Source organism: Oncorhynchus clarkii, chromosome 11 (assembly GCF_045791955.1).
Source record: "Oncorhynchus clarkii lewisi isolate Uvic-CL-2024 chromosome 11, UVic_Ocla_1.0, whole genome shotgun sequence".
NCBI classification, from domain to species: Eukaryota; Metazoa; Chordata; class Actinopteri; order Salmoniformes; family Salmonidae; genus Oncorhynchus; species Oncorhynchus clarkii.
The window spans coordinates 15,519,182-15,539,455 of record NC_092157.1 but is presented as its reverse complement, the minus strand read 5'-3'; the positions used below and the strand labels follow the sequence as shown (position 1 = coordinate 15,539,455).

Genomic DNA, 20,274 nt, shown 5'->3' with positions numbered 1-20,274 from the left:
GAAGAGGCGTGCAGCATGTTAAAACTCTGTAAGTGGGTCAAACAGCAGCATAGGGAAAGTCTGTTAATGTTCCCCAAACATTTATTTTGAACTCAATTAAAAAACACAAATACACTCATTATTGATGCGCGTGCACACACACACACACACACACACACACACACACACACACACACACACCCCCAGCTGGTAACGGTGCAGTGTTTGTTGATTCCAGTTTTACGGGGCTCTTGGCAGACTGGTGAGGATAATTATCCCTGTGGTCTTCCAGTCTACCTCTCTCCCTCTCTTTAATCCCATCACCTTCCCTCTCCTCTACTCTGGGCCATCTTTCAAAACCGCTCTCTTTATTGGAGTACTACCTGAGAAACAGCCAAACAAAGAAAGCAATGGTGTCCATGTTCCAGCCTAATGGCCAGCCTTAATATACACTCTCAGAATACATTTCCTGCCAACAGCTGCCATGTCCAGTCTCTTAATGACCACAGGCCTCATCATGTCCAGATGTATACTGGAGCTGTCCTCTGGGTTACAGGGCATCTGTATGGTTGACAGGTTAGTAACTGGCAGGGGATAACACACACCGCTTCTTCAGCACCGAGAGGTCCTTATATCCCGCTACAGTGGATCCAGTAGGACCACTCTGCCCTCTGCTGGACAAATAACCCACCAGCCCAGCAACACACTGACTGAAGGGTATGGTGTAAGGGGTCATCACTATCTTGCCATGCTAGAGTACAGAGGTATGGCTTTACAGTCTCTAACTAGATGTATTATTAAACTAGGCATGTCAGCCTACCCCAGCCAAACCCTAACCCGGATGACGCTGGGCCAATTGTGCGCAGCCCTATGGGACTCCCGATCACGGCCGGTGATGATACAGCCCGAAATGCAGTGCCTTAGACCGCTGCACCACTCGTAGCTCAATGCAATGCAATGCTAACCATTGACCCCAACCCTTACCTTCTCCAGTAGTTCGTAGCAGTCCTCTAGTTTCTGGGCCCGGTCTTTAATGATAGTGCTTATACGGGTGTACTCCTTCAGCCACTCCTGGTATACCCCCTCCTCCAGATCAACATAGGCAAAACACAGAGTCCGCAGACCTAGGGGGGACAGGGTCATATATGAATCAAGTCAGGGATGGGCAACCTGCCCCCATTTTTGTAGGCTCACGATACATTTTTGGAATTCAGCTAGGGTCTCAATTTAGAGTTGAGAGTTAGTATATACAAGGTGCAATTTTGAAATGTGGTTGTGCATCAACAGTTTTTCTCTTATGTCAATCGCTGACAGTCACTCAATTAGCCCATGTCAGCTATTTTTGTTCTGCTTTGTAAGTTAGCTGGCTAGACCATCTAAACTTGTAGTAATCATGATCGAATTACAGATCCGGGGTAGCCCAATGATGTTGTTAGGATATCCGAGTGAGAATGTCTATCAAAAACAGCAAACATTTCTTTCCCCCCTATGCCAATATGTGTCAAATTGAAGGAAATTAACTCTAAAATAGGGCCGTCTCCGACTAAAAACAATGCTGGTCGACCGAGAGTCATCTGTTCTTTCGACCAACGTGTATTCTATTGAATAAAATCAACTTTATATGTAGGCTACTGAGCTTTGTCTGATGGTTTAAGCACTGTGATTGTAACAGTATAACTTTAGACGTCCCCTCGCCCATACCCGGGCGCGAACCAGGGAACCTCTGCACACATCAACAACAGTCACCCACGAAGCATCGTTACCCATCGCTCCACAAAAGCCGCGGCCCTTGCAGAGCAAGGGGAACTACTACTTCAAGGTTTCAGAGCAAGTCACGTCACCGATTGAAACGCTATTTAGCGCGAACCACCGCTAACTAAGCTAGCCGTTTCACATCCGTTACATGATTAAAAAATAAAAAACACCTAGAGGGAGCCAAGGCTCAATATAGCCAGAAGAAATACAAAAAAACGTTTCCCGATCGACCCTCCTCCTGCTGCCTCTGGCCTTCACATATTTTGCCATCAGGCCCTCCAGGATTCCGCGATCGCATAATTCGAAGCAAAATCAACCAAATCAGCCCATATTATGCGAGAGATCGCAATTTTGAACAATCAAATGCACTTTTAGCGCATAAAAAGGTTCAATCAACAGCGGGTTCGTGATTTTGACCAATTACTGCACTGTTACCGTGGAAAATTGCACAATCCAACCACACTTTAACACAGTTTTCCCCCTTGGCCTGTCAGCGTATTCACGTGTGAAGATGATGGCTGATTGTTGATGGCTGACAGGCAGTACAATGAACAAAAATAGCAGCTCAAGACTGTGCGAAACAATTTCCAAATGTTTTTGGAAACAAGAGAAAGTCAACAATCAAATCAGCAAAGCATATGAGAATGTCAGAACAGTTCCCACAGCAGCGGCAGATCACCATGACTGAAGTGGTAGCAGGGAAGACTGTGGGAAGCACTGAAAGTATCAAGGTGAGTGGCGTTTTACTCCGCTAACCTTGGCTTTAGTAGGGTGGTCGGCACTCTGCTCTCCCCAGTCTAACCTTGGCTTTAGTAGGGTGGTCGGCACTCTGCTCTCCCCAGTCTAACCTTGGCTTTAGTAGGGTGGTCGGCACTCTGCTCTCCCCAGTCTAACCTTGGCTAGTAGGGTGGTCGGCACTCTGCTCTCCCCAGTCTAACCTTGGCTTTAGTAGGGTGGTCGGCACTCTGCTCTCCCCAGTCTAACCTTTGCTTTAGTAGGGTGGTCGGCACTCTGCTCTCCCCAGTCTAACCTTGGCTTTAGTAGGGTGGTCGGCACTCTGCTCTCCCCAGTCTAACCTTGGCTTTAGTAGGGTGGTCGGCACTCTGCTCTCCCCAGTCTAACCTTGGCTAGTAGGGTGGTCGGCACTCTGCTCTCCCCAGTCTAACCTTGGCTAGTAGGGTGGTCGGCACTCTGCTCTCCCCAGTCTAACCTTGGCTTTAGTAGGGTGGTCGGCACTCTGCTCTCCCCAGTCTAACCTTGGCTTTAGTAGGGTGGTCGGCACTCTGCTCTCCCCAGTCTAACCTTGGCTAGTAAGGTGGTCGGCACTCTGCTCTCCCCAGTCTGTCTATAGAGAGCACTGCTCAAAGCGCTGAGTGCCATTGGTCAGCATTGCCGTTTTAAACTCTCTGTAAAACGTAATATGGACCTTGAAAACATTCTTTCTGGATTTTTCTGAAATGGAAATACTGTTAAGTGCATATCAACCACAATAGGTGTGTGTGAGTGGATTATGACAGAGCTGTTTGTTCAGGAAAATAAACTAAATTGAGCACTTTAGATTTTTAATTGTTTTTGTATTATGTATTCTGCTTAAAATCATCCTAAAACTGAGCACATTACTTTTTATTGCTTTATATAAAATTAACGTGAAAAATAACATCGCAAAATGTATCGCAGAATTTCAGAAAAGCTGCATCAAAATCAAGTATTTTTGGCTGCAGAAATCACCCCAAAAAAAATTGAAATCCGGGAGGGACTGCATTATGCTCCTGAAGTTGCCTGTACAAGGCTACACCAGCTGTTGGCAACCTTTTCCATTTGGGTGTCAAGCTATCGTACTGTCATATTCATATGACAATACTGAATTGTTCAACTGGCGACCGGGGTCAGCCTGCAGGCGCCGGTCCGCCACAAGGAGTCGCTAGAGCACGATGAACCAAGTAAAGCCCCCCCGGCCTGGACAACGCTTGGACTCCAGATCACGTCTGGTTGTGATACAGCCCGAGTTCGAACCCGGGTCTGTAGTGACGCCTCTAGCACCCCGATGCAGTGTCTTAGACAGCTCCATCACTCGGGAGGCCCCTGACTGTAACTTCTATTACCAGTATGTAAAAATAGCCTACATATCAGCCAACAAATAAAAACATTGCAGCCTGAAAATATCCTGATAAAAATGAATATCCTATAAATCACATTGGCTATGAATGGCCTGTCTGCAGGAAACTTGAAACATTGTATCAGCTATTAACTTGGTCTGGCACAAAGCTTGTGCTAGCAAACTTGCAACCTATAAAATATTCTGGGCCCTCAGAGTTTCCAGCGCCACCAGTGAGCTCGACAGACACACAGCTGTACTCTATTTGTCCAAGGGATAAGAAGTAATCAGGTAGGCCTAATTTATGATGTTTCCACCGGATCAGAGCATGACATTTTTTCCCCCTTTCATGCTGAGTGGTTATCGAAAGGGAGAGAGCAGGAAAGATTTTTTTTAGATTGACAATAGTTCCTCAACGTAGCCTTTCTCAAAGGATGTAAAAACATACTTAGTTTACTTGCTGTTTGATGCGAATAAAACATTACTTTATCTTAACTCACCATCACTGTAGAGCTTCTGAATCAGAAATAGTATCAGATCCCCAGATGGGAACATTTATTGGTGTACATTTGCACTCAGGCCAGGTAGCCTAGGCCTTCTTCTATGCATAATCAAGTGCGTGTCCTTACTCAAGATTGACAGGAGCACTCCAAACAACTCCTAAATGGAATGAAATGAACCAAAGGTTTGTTCCTCACAAGTGCAGCCTAGGTTGTGCACGCGCCTACAATGATAAGGCTGAAATAATAATGTATTGAATGCATTAAACAGAAATGACCCTAACAAAAACAAACAGTGTAGATGAGAAATGATGGTAATTAACAGTAAATGTAGGCCTACTACTGGTGATACTGTTGTGCATCCCCTCGGCCTCAGCAATGGATTAGTCCACTCAGACAGGCGTGAATCAGACAAGTGTCTGTTGTGCATCCCCTCGGTAATGGATTAGTCCACTCAGACAGGCGTGAATCAGACAAGTGTCTGTTGTGCATCCCCTCGGCCTCGGTAATGGATTAGTCCACTCAGACAGGTGTGAATCAGACAAGTGTCTGTTGTGCATCCCCTCGGTAATGGATTAGTCCACTCAGACAGGCGTGAATCAGACGAGTGTCTTTTTATACGTTTGCCACTGCTCGACTAAAACAATCATGTTCAACCAACAGCGTATCGACCAAACAGTCGACTAAATGGAGTCAGCCCTACTCTAAAACGTTGGTCTTTTCTCCGTTGTGAAGAGGGGAGCTGCTAAAGTGTTTTGCTCTCAAGGTGAGGGCCCCCAAAAGGCTACGGCCGGCTCTGACTGCATGTGGGTGCCAGATACACCAGCCACTGCAGCCCCCACCCCCAACAAAGTTGCCCATCCCTGAATTAAGCAGTAATAATGTAGATATGAAAATATAGGACCAAGACATATAAAAAAGAGAAAGGCCCGTACCCTCGGTGGCGAACTGTTCCAGGTGTGCGATGGTCAGCTCTTTGTACTGAGACGCATCAGTGAGACGCTCAAAGATCACATTATCCTGAAACAAACATCATGACATCATCAACATGTGCCGTTTCATCATCATTATGAGCAAAGACACTATGGGAATAAACTGTGGTGCATTTAATGACTGGGGTTATACTCACTGCTCCCTTGCAGTACAGACGCAGTTTCCCATCGGGGGTTCGGACCACTACAGACATGCGCTTACGGTTACTGTAGAGAAAAAAAGAGACTTTTAAGTGTCTGTCAATGTTATGAGTGAGTGAGTATGTCATTTTATTTACCTTGAAAACTCCAGCACATTCAGCAACTCAAAGCTCTTCTCCTTCCCCCTCTGAAAGACACAGAGAAATACCAATAATTAAACAGTGAACAGGATGAGTATTTACCTTTCTTCAAATGGCCCTCCATCCCAGTCTCTCAAACCCACACTTACAGCTTCCATGATAACGGAGCCAGGAGTCCTTGCTGTGAAAACAAAGCCCAGACCTTTGGCTCCTTTTACCAGAGCTCCTTCATCTGAGGAAAGAAAAATAAAAAAACACACATGCATTGCACATATTAGGACGTTTTGGCATAGGCTCTAATGTGTAGTAGATAGGATGTGATTGGTCCTATTGTCTAGTAGCTGAGTTATGATTGTCTCTATGGTGTATAAGCTGTGTAGAGATAGGCTGTCTACCTGGCGAGGAGGCCTGGTAGATAAGCTGGTCCTCCTCTCTCTCTGGGACCACTGTGTGACACACCGCCATCATCGTCAGAAACTCACAGATTTGGGCAGAGGTTGGCTGGTGGGGGGGAGAGATACATGGCCCAGTGTCATTCTCATTCAGTATAAGAATCGTCATTAGAGAAGATCTCAGGAGCTCAGGGGGACACCTACATGGTTCTTCTCAATGTTCTGGATGAGAGCGGGGTCATCAAACTCTGTGGAGTTAAGACTGCTGGACGGCAGGGGACTGAGAGAGGAGACGGACAGAATTAAACACCACCTACACAACGCATTGTATACAACAAAGAAAAGGGTATTGGGGTGTTTGTAGTATAGATAGTGGGTCATAGCACAGCCAGAGGTGCAGAAGAGGAGGCGGTCACTGACCTGAAGTCCTCCATGGAACGATCAACATCCAGGTCAGGGAAGTGGCCGTATGTGATCCCAGCGATGGTACACTTCTTAAAGTGCATGACGTTACAGGTGAGAGTTCCTGTCTTATCAGAAAACAGATACTTCACCTGGGAGAGAGGAAATAAAGAAAAGATAGCAGTACACAACAGAATTCAACTCTGATTGGTTGAGCCCTGATGTGAACATGGTCAAGATTGGTGGAATCCACCATTTGATTTGATCCAAATCCTCACCTGGCCCAGTTCTTCGTTGAGATTGGACGTTCGAGCCATGGCGGGTGTGTCTGTCTCAGAGTAGTACATCTCCTCATCCTGACCACCAAACACAGAGGGAGTTTCATGACACCGCTAAACAGAGTTAAACACTTGAAACACACACACGTGTACGTCCGTACCCAGTTGATGAAGAGGGCCTGTGTGAACTTGACCACCTCCAGAGTGACCAGCAGGCTGATGGGGATGAGGTTGTTGTAGAGGATGATGAAGGTCAGCAGGTTATACCAAAAGTTAGTGGAGATGTCCCCTGTAGACACACACACACACACACACACACACACACACACACGGTCAAGAGCTTATATGGAAGAGTAGAGAATGAATAACGCGTGTGTGTGTGTCCACCCATGAGAGAGAGAGTGAGTGAGTGTATTCTCACCGGCGCGTGACAGGTACCAGCAGGCCTCCTCAGTGTGTTGTTTGTTCCAGATGGAGGCTCCTATAGAGCTCACTAGCGCCATCACCAGGAGGATGCAGAACAGCACCAGGATCTGGACGTTGGTCACCCGCTCCACGTTAGAACGCTTCAGAGGGGCCTTGGTTGAGTTCTGGAAGGAACATTCACCACATTAGTACATCCTTCATGTGGAACTACAAAACACCCTAAATGACACACTAACTCAAAAGAAAGCAGGGGAGAAGGAACACCAAGCTCTACTGCTTTGTAGAGGTACGATTGGCTTGATTCAAGACTATGGTTCAAGTTAGGTTTGGATCACAAAGGCTTGAAATGGCTAACCTGCATCAGTTTGGAGTCATGTCCAGTGTAGACTATAATACCCACAACCCATTGTGTGTTTCTGAGCTGGGCACCTCTCAGTAGCACCTGGTCAGGACCAAGAGGAACCGCACTGGAGAGAGAGAACAGTGACAATCAGGTGGAGGTTGAAAATGTAATTCTATGTTAGGTGTGTGTTCAGATGAGAGTGTGTGTTCAGTACTTTTGGTTGTCCAGCCGTAGGGTCCCAGTGAAGTCGTACAGGTGTCTGTTGGGCTCTTCACACTCCAGACGGCCAGAGAGACCCATCAGCTCCTCCAGAGACTGGAGACCAGCTGTGTGAGTGAGACCCTGAAACACACACACTCAGTTAGAGCAGGTACACTGATAAAATACACACACCTTTAGGGTCATTCCTAACACACGTCTCACCTGTCTGATCTTCAGGTTGGTTTCTCCGTCCAGGTTGGAGGTCTCAGTGTAACACATGGCCTGAGGCTCACTGTGGAGAGGGATGGAGTCCAACTTTACCACATCATTCACTTCCACATTCATCTATGCAACAGGCAAATAAAAAATATTGAAACATTTATCAAAACACAGGGCTGTTCGATGTCGGTCCTGGAGTGCCGAAACCCTTCTGGTTTTCAACCTCTCCGTCTAATAAGGGACTAATTCAGACCTGGGATACCAGGTGAGTGCAATTTAACTACCAGGTGGAAACAAAAACCAGAAGTGTTTTGACCCTCCAGGACTAGAATTGAACAGCCCTGATCAAACATAATGGTGACATCACACAAGGTCACCGCAAACCAACCTGGAGGACACTATGACCATGTCAGCTGGAAGATGCTGCCCATTGGTCACCTTCACTATGTCTCCTACTGCCACCTTGTGGCCAGGATGCAGCAATGCAACAGCGGGAGGAGAGAATGAAAATGAGAACAGGGTGGGTGGGTGGGTGGGGGCAAAGAGAGGGGAAGAGAGAAGTGCAAGAGAATGTGAAGCAGGAGAAGACAGAGGGAAAGAAGGGAGGGTTGGTGGAGGCAGAGAGGGTTGGTGGAGGCAGAGAGGGTTGGTGGAGGCAGAGAGGGTTGGTGGAGGCAGAGAGGGTTGGTGGAGGCAGAGAGGGTTGGTGGAGGCAGAGGGTTGGTGGAGGGGGAGAGGGTTGGTGGAGGCAGAGAGGGTTGGTGGAGGCAGAGAGGGTTGGTGGAGGCAGAGGGTTGGTGGAGGGGGAGAGGGTTGGTGGAGGCAGAGAGGGTTGGTGGAGGCAGAGAGGGTTGGTGGGGGGGGAGAGGGTTGGTGGAGGGAGAGAGGGTTGGTGGAGGCAGAGAGGGTTGGTGGAGGGAGAGAGGGTTGGTGGAGGGGGAGAGGGATGGTGGAGGGGGAGAGGGATGGTGGAGGCAGAGAGGGATGGTGGAGGCAGAGAGGGTTGGTGGATGGAGAGAGAAAGTGACAGTGAGCAGCAAGTAGCTTTACAGTGGATGTTCATATCTGACGCTTCCCTCAGTCAAAGCAAGGACATTAGATACAGGGGATTAATCAATGTGGAGAAAGACGCCAGAGAACATTCTGGAGAGCTAAATAATGTGCCATGAAGTCTTCCTAACTAGGGCCATGAGTTCTCCTTCACCAGATAACCTGATCAGGAAAAACTCTCGGCCCGAGTTATAGGCTGCAACTTGAGTTCGGAGTTTTCCCCATTCAGGTCGTGCGGTACGGAAAGAACTCTGGTCTTTATCTGTAACCACTAGTCAGACAGGCTGTGGAGAGGATGAGGGCAATGGTACCTGTTTCCATATGACGGTCTGCCAGGCTCCATTCCTCAGAACTGAGACACAATGACAACAGAGCTATTAGCCTAGACACTTCATACACTGTTCATCCTTTCTTAAGCACAATTGTCTATTCCCTTAAACTAGTTATTCACTCATCCAAATAAAACTGACTGACACAGGCACACTCATGCATACGCAAACACACAATCGTCCAATACCTGTGGTCTTTTTATTGTTGACTGTGTTGTCTGCCTTGTGTCTTTGCTGTAAAGAGACAGAGGGTTTGTTAGTTCCTTATGAGTATCTTTCTTTCACATTAAAACGCACCAAAACGGTACTGCGCTGGCTAAGACATTGTTTTGGAACAGAGGAGGTGTTGTTCCACAGCAGGGGAGCTGAACTGTGTCTGTTGAGCTGTGTCTGTTGAGCTGTGAGCTGTTGAGCTGTGAGCTGTTGAGCTGTGAGCTGTTGAGCTGTGAGCTGTTGAGCTGTGTCTGTCACGCTGTGTCTGTCGCGCTGTGTCTGTCGCGCTGTGTCTGTCGCGCTGTGTCTGTCCTACTTACATAGTCCTCTATGATCTCTTTGATCCCGGCCACAGTGAGGATGAAGATGAGTGGTACCAGGGTGGTGTAACGACCCGTAGGAGACACATCAGGGATTTGCTGACAAGAAGAACACAGACACAACGTTGAGGAAAGGCTGAGGGTGTGGTTAGGTTGTCAGTGCAGGTTACAGATATAAATATTATGAATAGAGCGGATTCGTTTCATAGTTTTACATGAAAGAGAATCATATCTTATCTAGATAACACATTTCTATGTGAATGCTCTATAACGTTGCACCCTCGAGTAAACCCATTATCCTCTGCATTGTGGGCGTGGTCTACCTGCATTAGGGCAATGAAGAGGAAGAAGGCGTTGGCAGCGCGGCGGATCTGCTCGTACAGGAAACGAGGCAGGAAGGTAAACACCCCGTACTTGGTGGTACTGAGGAGGAGGAGGAGGGACACAGGGATGTCACAGGGTTAGTCTCCACAGTAATGAAACACAATAAGGCTGGGAGTCAATCCGATCAAGCGTTAACCGGCAATAGCAGATACCCGCATAGCTGGTGTTTTGGCAGTGTCGGAGGTGTAACTGCGATAAGAGCTGTCAAATCGGTAAGCAGCTGCTCGTGTGGTTGTCACGAAGTCACACCCCTCCCACTCGCGTTAGAAGTTCAGAATGAGAAAGTGTAGGCTGTATAGCATATCGAAAATGACATTTTTAAAAATAATTAAACAAAATAATAAAGATTTATACGAGCCTAATGGAGGTGTAGAGGCTGCATGGGAGTGTTACTAACACGTCTCCGTTCATCCAATGGCAGTGTCTGCAATAGCCTACCGCACGGAGCTGCTGGTGGATTCGACAGCTCTAATGAGGTCCCACCTCCGACGTCGCCAAAACAACCACTATGGATATGTCGGCTAAAGCGGATGTGATTGAATTGGGCATTAAATCAGCACACCAAAAGAGAAATCCCCCTATATCGGATTGAAAAAGACAAAAATTGGGTTTGATTTCCTTTGGAAGAAACCACCTCTGTGGTCTCCAGTGTAAAACAGAGGAAGTCACTAGAGTGTAAATCTCTTCTTCAATCCCTTCTCCACCGATAGCAGATTATCAATGCACTTGAAACCCCATTAGAGAGACTACACAATTAGATTTAAACCTGCTCGGGCACAAAAACATAAAATCGCAAATGAACCGAACGTCACTGTTCAAAGCTTTATATTTAGACCAAACCTCCCAAACAGGCAAACCTTGTCAGTCCATCACCTGTATTGATCAGACAACAGCATTGATTAGCCTTGATAATAGCCAGCAGCTATAAGAGACTAAAATAACTCAAATCAGCCTTCAGTTCAGGGTCGGTCTTTATCCTGGCCAATATAACTAACTCAAACGTGTGTTTATGTGTACGTGATTGTGTTGGGGTGTGTGTCTTACTGTATCTAAATCCTCCAACACGTCAGCATCTCCTTGGAGACAAGCCCAAAGCCACACACTCTAAGGTTAGGAAATAGGCGAGTGTAAGAGGATCCTAGATCTGTGCCTACGGACAACATCTAAGCTAAGTATTTGTTCATGGCGGCTGTGGCGACTGATTGACAGATGGAGTAGATTTGCACAGAGACACAGGGCTGTGAATGAAATATGACTTGAAGGTAGAAAAGAGGAGGATGAAAAGAGAAGAGGGGCTATAGGAATTTAATCTCAGAGTATTCAATAGGAGCAGTGAAGCTTTCAAACATCAACTAAAGACATATGGGAACAATGGGACATCAAAGGGCATGTCTCCAAAGCCAGACTGTCCAATCACAGGCCAGGAAAAGCCTGGTGATCCAATAAAACGAGTTGGCGAAGGCCCTTCTTAATCTCATTAACGGACCTGAAATAGGCCTGCTTCAGAGCAGAATGGAATCTCCTGACAGTAAAGACAGATCGATGAGGTGCGTTTAACGCCTGACGACAGACTTCTACCCACGTAACTAGAACCTGCTGGATTGTATAGGCGCCAGGGTAATGTTCAGGAGGGCGTAACATCCTAACTGTTGCCGATAGAGCTGACATGGGTCCTTAATATACATGAGAGAAGCATATCAATTATTCACCATGCATTTCTACATTTTTATACAGAATGTCCTGTAACGTACCCTACTGTATTCAACCCTTATCCTCTTAAAAGGCAACAGAAATAAATGTGCACATGTGTGGGGAGGGGTGTAAAAATACATGTAAACAATTAATTGTTACCGTGACAGTGTCAAATTGAACCAAAACATAATTCTATTGGTCTGGTTTGCAAGGCTACACAACTTAACATGTATAGCTCCATAGTCATTGTCACCACCGAATATACAGCAGTCATCTGGGACACTAATGATAAGAGATTCCCCACAGATGCAGATTCCGTTTGGGCACTGCCCTCAATCCCGCCCACAAGCAGGGATGGGCACAAATGACATAATACAATGATAAAATACAGATACAAAATACCATGAATATCAATGTATCAAAATAAACTACATACTTGTATTTTGATTAAATACATTACAAAATACATATTTTGTTTACAAAAATCAATTTGCAAGTAGCCAACCCGAACATCAACAACAGTCTCAGTAATGATTACAAAAACGTTTTACTTGCTATGACTGATATGTTGTTGCTTAATGCCTGCTTAATGACCAGCATGTATATGTGAAAATGAACTGCAAAGCACACCGTGTATTGTTTCGGGGCAGAGCTCATTAGAATAATACTCAGCATGCTTTGCAATTGTTAATTTTTACATATACAGTTGAAGTCAGAAGTTTACATACACCTTAGCCAAATACATTTAAACTCAGTTTTTCACAATTCCTGACATTTAATCCAAGTAAAAATTCCCTGTCTTAGGTCAGTTAGGATCACCACTTTATTTTAAGAATGTGAAATGTCAGAATAATAGGAGAGAGAATTTTTTATTTCAGCTTTTATTTCATTCATCACATTCCCAGTGGGTCAGATGTTTACATACACTCAATTAGTATTTGGTAGCATTGCCTGTCAATTGTTTAACTTGGGTCAAATGTTTCAGGTAGGCTTCCACAAGCTAACCACAATAAGTTGGGTGAATTTTGGCCCATTCCTCCTGACAGAGCTGGTGTAACTAAGTCAGGTTTGTAGGCCTCCTTGCTCGCACACACTTTTTCAGTTCTGCCCAAACATTTTCAATAGGATTGAGGTCAAGGTTTTGTGATGGCCACTCCAATACCTTGACTTTGTTGTCCTTAAGCCATTTTGCCACAACTTTGGAGGTATGCTTGGGGTCATTGTCCATTTGGAAGACCCATTTTAAACCAAGCTTTAACTTCCTGACTGATGTCTTGAGATGTTGCTTCAATATATCCACATAATTTTCCTCCCTCATGATGCCATCTGTTTTGTGAAGTGCACCAGTCCCTCCTGCAGCAAAGCACCCCCCCCACAACATGATGCTGCCATCCCCGTGCTTCACGGTTGGGATGGTGTTCTTCGGCATGCAAGCCTCCTCCCTTTTCCTCCAAACATAACGATGGTCATTATGGCCAAGCAGTTCTATTTTTGTTTCATCAGACCAGAGGACATTTCTCAAAAAAGTACAATCTTTGTCCCCATGTGCAGTTGCAAAACGTAGTCTGGCTTTTTTATGGCAGTTTTGGAGCAGTGGCTTCTTCCTTGCTGAGTGGCCTTTCAGGTTATGTTGATATAGGACATAGATACTTTTGTACCCGTTTCCTCCAGCATCTTCACAAGGTCCTTTGCTGTTGTTCTGAGATTGATTCGCACTTTTCGCACCAAAGTACGTTCATCTCTAGGAGACAGAACGCGTCTCCTTCCTGGGCGGTATGACGGCTGCGTGGCCATGGTGTTTATACACTGCTCAAAACAATAAAGGGAACACTTAAACAACACAATGTAACTCCAAGTCAATCACACTTCTGTGAAATCAAACTGTCCACTTAGGAAGCAACACTGATTGACAATAAATTTCACATGCTGTTGTGCAAATGGAATAGACAACAGGTGGAAATGATAGGCAATTAGCAAGACACCCCCAATAAAGGAGTGGTTCTGCAGGTGGGGACCACAGACCACTTCTCAGTTCCTATGCTTCCTGGCTGATGTTTTGGTCACTTTTGAATGCTGGCGGTGCTTTCGCTCTAGTGGTAGCATGAGACGGAGTCTACAACCCACACAAGTGGCTCAGGTAGTGCAGCTCATCCAGGATGGCACATCAATGCGAGCTGTGGCAAGAAGGTTTGCTGTGTCTGTCAGCGTAGTGTCCAGAGCATGGATGCGCTACCAGGAGGAGGCCGTAGGAGGGCAACAACCCAGCAGCAGGACCGTTACCTCCGCCTTTATGCAAGGAGGAGCAGGAGGAGCACTGCCAGAGCCCTGCAAAATGACCCCCAGCAGGCCACAAATGTGCATGTGTATGCTCAAACGGTCAGAAACAGACTCCATGAGGGTGGTATGAGGGCCCGACGTCCACAGGTGGGGGTTGTGCTTACAGCCCAACACCGTGCAGGATGTTTGGCATTTGTCAGAGAACACCAAGATTTGCAAATTCGCCACTGGCGCCCTGTGCTCTTCACAGATGAAAGCAGGTTCACACTGAGCACATGTGACAGAGTCTGGAGACGCCATGGAGAACGTTCTGCTGCCTGCAACATCCTCCAGCATGACCGGTTTGGCGGTGAGTCAGTCATGGTGTGGGGTGGCATTTCTTTGGGGGGCCGCACACCTCCATGTGCTCGCCAGAGGTAGCCTGACTGCCATTAGGTACCGAGATGAGATCCTCAGACCCCTTGTGAGACCATATGCTGGTGCGGTTGGCCCTGGGTTCCTCCTAATGCAAGACAATGCTAGACCTCATGTGGCTGGAGTGTGTCAGCAGTTCCTGCAAGAGGAAGGCATTGATGCTATGGTCTGGCCCGCCCGTTCCCCAGACTTGAATCCAATTGAACACATCTGGGACATCATGTCTCGCTCCATCCACCAACGCCACGTTGCACCACAGACTGTCCAGGAGTTGGCGGATGCTTTAGTCCAGGTCTGGGAGGAGATCCCTCAGGAGACCATCCGCCATCTCATCAGGAGCATGCACAGGCGTTGTAGGGAGATCATACAGGCACGTGGAGGCCACACACACTACTGAGCCTCATTTTGACTTGTTTTAAGGACATTACATCAAAGTTGGATCAGCCTGTAGTGTGGTTTTCCACTTTAATTTTGAGTGTGACTCCAAATCCAGACCTCCATGGGTTGATACATTTGATTTCCAATTATAATTTTTGTGTGATTTTGTTGTCAGCACATTCAACTATGTAAAGAAAAAATAATTTAATAAGAATATTTCATTCATTCAGATCTAGGATGTGTTATTTTAGTGTTCCCTTTATTTTTTTGAGCAGTGTACTTGCGTACTATTGTTTGTACAGATGAACGTGGTACCTTCAGGCGTTTGGAAATGTCTCCCAAGGATGAACCAGACTTCAAGGTTTTTTTCTGAGGTCTTGACTGATTTCTTTTGATTAGAAATACATTCACAGGTACACCTCCAATTGACTCAAATGATGTATATTAGCCTATCAGAAGCTTCTAAAGCCATGCCATTGTTTTCTGGGATTTTCCCAATTGTTTAAAGGCACAGTCAACTTAGTGTATGTAAACTTCTGACCCACTGGAATTGTGATACAGAGTTATAAGTGAAATAATCTGTCTGTAAACAATTGTTGGAAAAATGACGTGTGTCATGCACAAAGTAGATTTGCCAAAACTATAGTTTGTTAACAAGACATTTGTGGAGTGGTTGTAAAACGAGTTAAGGACTCCAACCTAAGTGTATGTAAACGTCCAACTTCAACTGTACATTTAGTTCATTTGGCAGACTCTTGCATGACACCATAGTGCTATCAGACTTCTGATACCAATGCAGGGTGAAAGGGGGACCAAATATATAGAAGATGTATAGAAAAGTCATTTGTATTTGGAAAAAACAAATTACAGTATTTAAAAAAGAAATACATTGGAGTGTAGTTCAGCCAAGTGTAATTCAAATGACAAAATACTCAGAAGTAATTAAAATACTAATTTCAAATACATGCTGCCCATCTCTGCCCACAAGAGATGGGCACACACCAGAACATTCACTAACTAGTAGTGAAAGCTATCGCTTTAGAGATTGGCACTGTAAACAAGCAAGGCTGGATCCCCTGCTTACCACAATCTCCCAAATTAAGAGTAGGCCAATAAAAATGTATTGAATTGAAGTCAAAACTGTGGGCTTTGGCATTTTAAAATGTAATGTGAGAAGGTTGTTTGTTTCATCTGATCAGGACTGCACATAGTAACCTGATCGGTGACCAGACCTGGACCCCACTACAGAATGTCTTATTAGATTTAGAGACAATTCAAGGATAACTATTCTATTCATACATTGTTAATGTAGCCTACCATTAGTACCGGAGGAGCTTATATTAACATCTACAAACTCACTGTAGTTACTTTACCTTCAGTGCCTGTTTTAAAATGCATGAGGTATTATTGATTAAGAACAGTAAATGGTAATGTTAAGCACTTTCCTCAGATGCACTGAACTTAAAAACAACCCCTTGATGCCGCCCCTCCAACACATAATTGATGATAATTTACAACCCTCCTTTACTAGTCTATAACTGGACCATTAACTCATATAGCCTATCACAAAACCGATTTCACAAAAAATATATATGTGAAAATAAATCGTTAAAACTATCAACTATTGTAGGCAATTATAATATCACAACTTGTCTGGAAAGGCAATTCAAGTCTGTATTCAGTAACTTGATGATAATGATGCTGTAGCCAGGTGAAATCTTACCTGACATGGTTGTCACAGAACTTGGTGTTCTGAGGTTGGTTTAGCAGAATCGTCCGTGCCGTAGCATCTATGGGATCTGCCTGCGAAGTAGTCCCGGACATCTCATCATCTGCCTTGCGGTAGCCGGCGGATGAACAAGAGGTTCCTGCACCGTTCGATTGATGGGAGAGAGGCGAGGCTAGGGTACGTGTGTGTGGGAGACAGGGAGAGACGTAAGAGACATGGTTTACAGTTCAAAAGTGGAGGGCAGAAACAGGTAGGGCTATTGTATGCGGATGTAAGCTGGCGGTCGATGTCAATGACGTCCCCACCTCCCCATTCTAAACAGCCCCTCTTCTTTCAGTGCGCTGCCTCGCTCGGTGCTGGGCAATTCCAAAAGAGTGATGCTGAGACTCAGATTTTTTAAAACTTTAAAATGTATGTCAAACTAAAAATAATTATTGCTAAGTTACTTTAACCAATTCACTGAACTTTTAACAAAAAAAAAATGTACTTGAAGAACAGTGTAGTTTTATAACAGAATGCCGTTTTTACCGTTTGTGCCGTCTTCAAGTAAACGGTGTTTTGTAAAATTTTCGCTGGAAATTGTTAATTAGTGCTTGTGCATAGTTGTATGGTTTGCTTAACTTTGCCTTAATTTGTTTTTGTTTGACATACATTTTAAAGTGAGTCTCAGCATCACTCTGTTACCATGGAATTGCCATGCCATAGCTCCATCACCAATACACACACAAGCCGCTCGACGCCCACAGGTCCCCTTGTATAGAATGTGATGAGGGATGCACAATGGTCAAACAAACACCGTGAGTTAGACTCCTTTCATCGGCGCGGAAACATTGTGTATTTGTTTATCAAACAGCGGGACTTGTTACATCGCCCAATGTGCGCATAGTGCACCAGCATTATCACCCAAGCAAAGAACCCGAACCAACGCTGCATAATTCGCTCCGCGTTTGCACTGCCTACGGAGTCCCCCCTCCTTTGTAGTTTTCTCGTATAAAATCAAGGCCAAGCTGCGATCAGCACGACTTGCACACCCACTGAGCATCGGAGGAACCCTTTCTGTCATCGGGCTGCGCTAAATAATGGAGGGGGGAGATAGAGACTATCTGCTTTGGACGTGACGGAATAGTTTACCCAGCTGGCACAACAAGCCCCGGTGAGGACAGATGGAGCACGCCCGTCACTCGTCTCCTCTCCCTTGGTCTCGCTGTCCGGGAAGCTCCCGACTGCTTGTGAGAATAGCCCAAGCAAGCACACAGACCTTCGCCGCCTCGGTTTCATCGGGCCTTCTCTGGCGGTCTAGAGAAGCCTTTGAAAAATTGTCTCTCTGCAAGGTGGATTAGATGATGCTTCGACACCAGACAACGGCCCCAATCTCTCGTGGAGCCTTGACTACGGTGTTCCCATCCGAGGGCGGGCTGAGGGCTCGTATTTAAAGGGACAGTAGCCCCCGAGACTGGTATTGTGTCTGTAGTCTGACATTGCAGGCTCGGTTTACCAGTTTAAATTACACTTGAAAGGGAACGAGTCATTCATCATGAGATCACTATCCTCAGTTTCCCAGACCGTTTTCTGGGGGTTTATGAGGTTCAGTCTACATTCACTATTCAGGGCAGGCTATATGAAGTCATAGGAACAAGCTGCAATATTGGCCCTACTGCAGCTCAACTAACTTCAGGTGCTACACCAAACCTCACCAGCAATACAATTGGCAATCAATTCTTACAAGAATGGGCCCTGTCTGGATCGCTGTGCGGGTCTGGAAATAAAAACAGCCATTAATCCATCAATAATTCAGACAAATAATAAGAGGTGGTTTCCACTATATTGATTGTTAGAATAGGGAGATCATTTCCCCAGAGAGGCCTATCAATGTGTCACAGCCAACATAGAGAGAGCCCCGGTCCCAGTTCTATAACCGTATATTTCAACCTATTAACATTACTCAGTTATTGCTGTATAGCCTGTGAAGTAGACATCTGATACCCGTCCCCCGCCCGATGGGCCCAGATATTATACATTGAGTTAAGGCTGGGTAACTAGGGTACGGGCAGGGCTCAGGTATCACTAAATTGATCACTGACCTTTTGAAGCTGAGCCATTTGCTCGTGCTCTGATGCGCAGTACAGTTATATCTGACTAAGATCATAACGTGGTGTCAGAAGTGCTTCAACCTCATCAAATATAAAACAGGAGAGATTATTTCACAGAAAATAATCATGTTCCTTGAGTTTTGTTGGGGTTTAGAGTGACAAAAAGTATAGCTAGCTAAGTTCTCATGTCTCTTCATTGAGCAAAGCAGCCCAAACGGAGCTGTTGCTATGGATACTCACAGACTCAGCTGCCATGAGCAGAGCGCAGGGACAGAGAGGAGCAGCTAATGGTTTTACTATCGGAGGAAGTTATTTCTGATTTCAGGTTTCGGGCAGGGCCTTAAATTTGGCAGAAGCAATCGTCCCTGGGTAGGGTAGGGCCTGAACGTTTCAGCATGGGTAGTGCTGGAGCGTAAAATTCATGCCGTGCAGGGCTCTACTGTGAAGTGACTTGGATGAAATGACCCAGTCAAAAGGCCCAGGTCATTAAAGCCCTTGATAGCATCAATATTCAGGCACCTCCTGTTTTCCACTGGAATGTAGACAGTGACACATGTTTAGGAGGGGAGATCACCGCAAGGTCTTGCCAGGCATATCAGGTAAGCATCTGGCACGAAGGAAGGAACATAAGAACTACATACAGGTGCCACGGTGTGTACGGGTGTAATGGACATCACGCTGCTTGCTTAGCGAGTACCTCTTTCTCCTGATACGGCTCACAGCGAGGCTCAAACCCAGCACCTCTGCCTTGCTAGCACACGTGATAGCCTTCTCAAAGTCTTTACCAATCAGCGCCTCTGAAGAGCTAGCTATTTGGCAGGGCAAGTGGGGACACATGGCGGAGGAGTGAGGTTCACACATCCCCTAGGATAAGTTGGATAAGTTGAATCAGGTGTTTTAGAGCTGGTCTGGAACCAAACCCTGCACACACCCCTGACTCCAATGTGATAACAATACAGCAAAACAGATGAACAGGATTTCAATTTACTCTTGCAGGTGGCCAAAAATAACTATCTGAAAGCCACACCCCTAATAAGCAGCACACCCAGTCTTCTGATCTGACCCGCTGGGTCATATCCCTATAACCCAGCATCAACAACCCAACCTTGTTATTTCTAACCTTTTACTGCAATGGGCAAATCAGGGTCACAGTGTTTCTTGGTAGTCTTAAATATATCTACTTTGAAACAAAAGTATACACCTCACACACAAGGTTATGGGCTTAAAAAAAGAAGACACCTGTACCATGTCACATATAGTTTAAATGTATTACATTTTGAGTCTGCATCCCAATTTTACACTTACACACATCACAGAAGACTGAAATATAACAAAACTGTTAATTGCCATTAATTAAGAAAAATATTCACAACATTCCACCCATGAGGCCACTAGGTCATTTGACTGCAGGAAAGGTCTACAGAAAACAACCCAACTAAGTGACCCAATGCCTGCCAGACAGCAGTTGGGTCATCCTAAGAACCCAGCATTTTTTTGTGTTTGTTTAGTGTTTTTTTGTGTTTCCTCCATTTCCC

General features: G+C 45.6%; 1 protein-coding gene across 7 annotated transcripts in view; it reads right to left on the bottom strand.

The window, feature by feature from the left end:
- Positions 1 to 20,274, bottom strand: part of LOC139420259 (ATPase phospholipid transporting 8A2) — a 64,959-nt gene that overhangs the window by 35,901 nt on the left and 8,784 nt on the right. For 5 of the 7 annotated variants that reach the window (XM_071170146.1, XM_071170141.1, XM_071170144.1 and 2 more), the window contains 20 exons: positions 16,644 to 16,821; positions 10,099 to 10,198; positions 9,776 to 9,874; positions 9,431 to 9,476; positions 9,225 to 9,265; positions 8,252 to 8,325; positions 7,867 to 7,936; positions 7,658 to 7,785; positions 7,456 to 7,567; positions 7,096 to 7,264; positions 6,836 to 6,963; positions 6,675 to 6,752; positions 6,415 to 6,548; positions 6,199 to 6,274; positions 5,998 to 6,103; positions 5,752 to 5,834; positions 5,600 to 5,649; positions 5,459 to 5,528; positions 5,265 to 5,349; positions 964 to 1,103 (listed from right to left, as the gene is read on the bottom strand). In XM_071170146.1, coding sequence (XP_071026247.1) covers positions 964 to 1,103; positions 5,265 to 5,349; positions 5,459 to 5,528; positions 5,600 to 5,649; positions 5,752 to 5,834; positions 5,998 to 6,103; positions 6,199 to 6,274; positions 6,415 to 6,548; positions 6,675 to 6,752; positions 6,836 to 6,963; positions 7,096 to 7,264; positions 7,456 to 7,567; positions 7,658 to 7,785; positions 7,867 to 7,936; positions 8,252 to 8,325; positions 9,225 to 9,265; positions 9,431 to 9,476; positions 9,776 to 9,874; positions 10,099 to 10,198; positions 16,644 to 16,821 — 1,967 coding nt within the window. Of the gene's footprint in view, positions 1 to 963; positions 1,104 to 5,264; positions 5,350 to 5,458; positions 5,529 to 5,599; positions 5,650 to 5,751; positions 5,835 to 5,997; positions 6,104 to 6,198; positions 6,275 to 6,414; positions 6,549 to 6,674; positions 6,753 to 6,835; positions 6,964 to 7,095; positions 7,265 to 7,455; positions 7,568 to 7,657; positions 7,786 to 7,866; positions 7,937 to 8,251; positions 8,326 to 9,224; positions 9,266 to 9,430; positions 9,477 to 9,775; positions 9,875 to 10,098; positions 10,199 to 16,643; positions 16,822 to 20,274 lie in introns of those variants that run through there. The other 2 variants (XM_071170145.1, XM_071170148.1) reach the window with 2 other exon arrangements.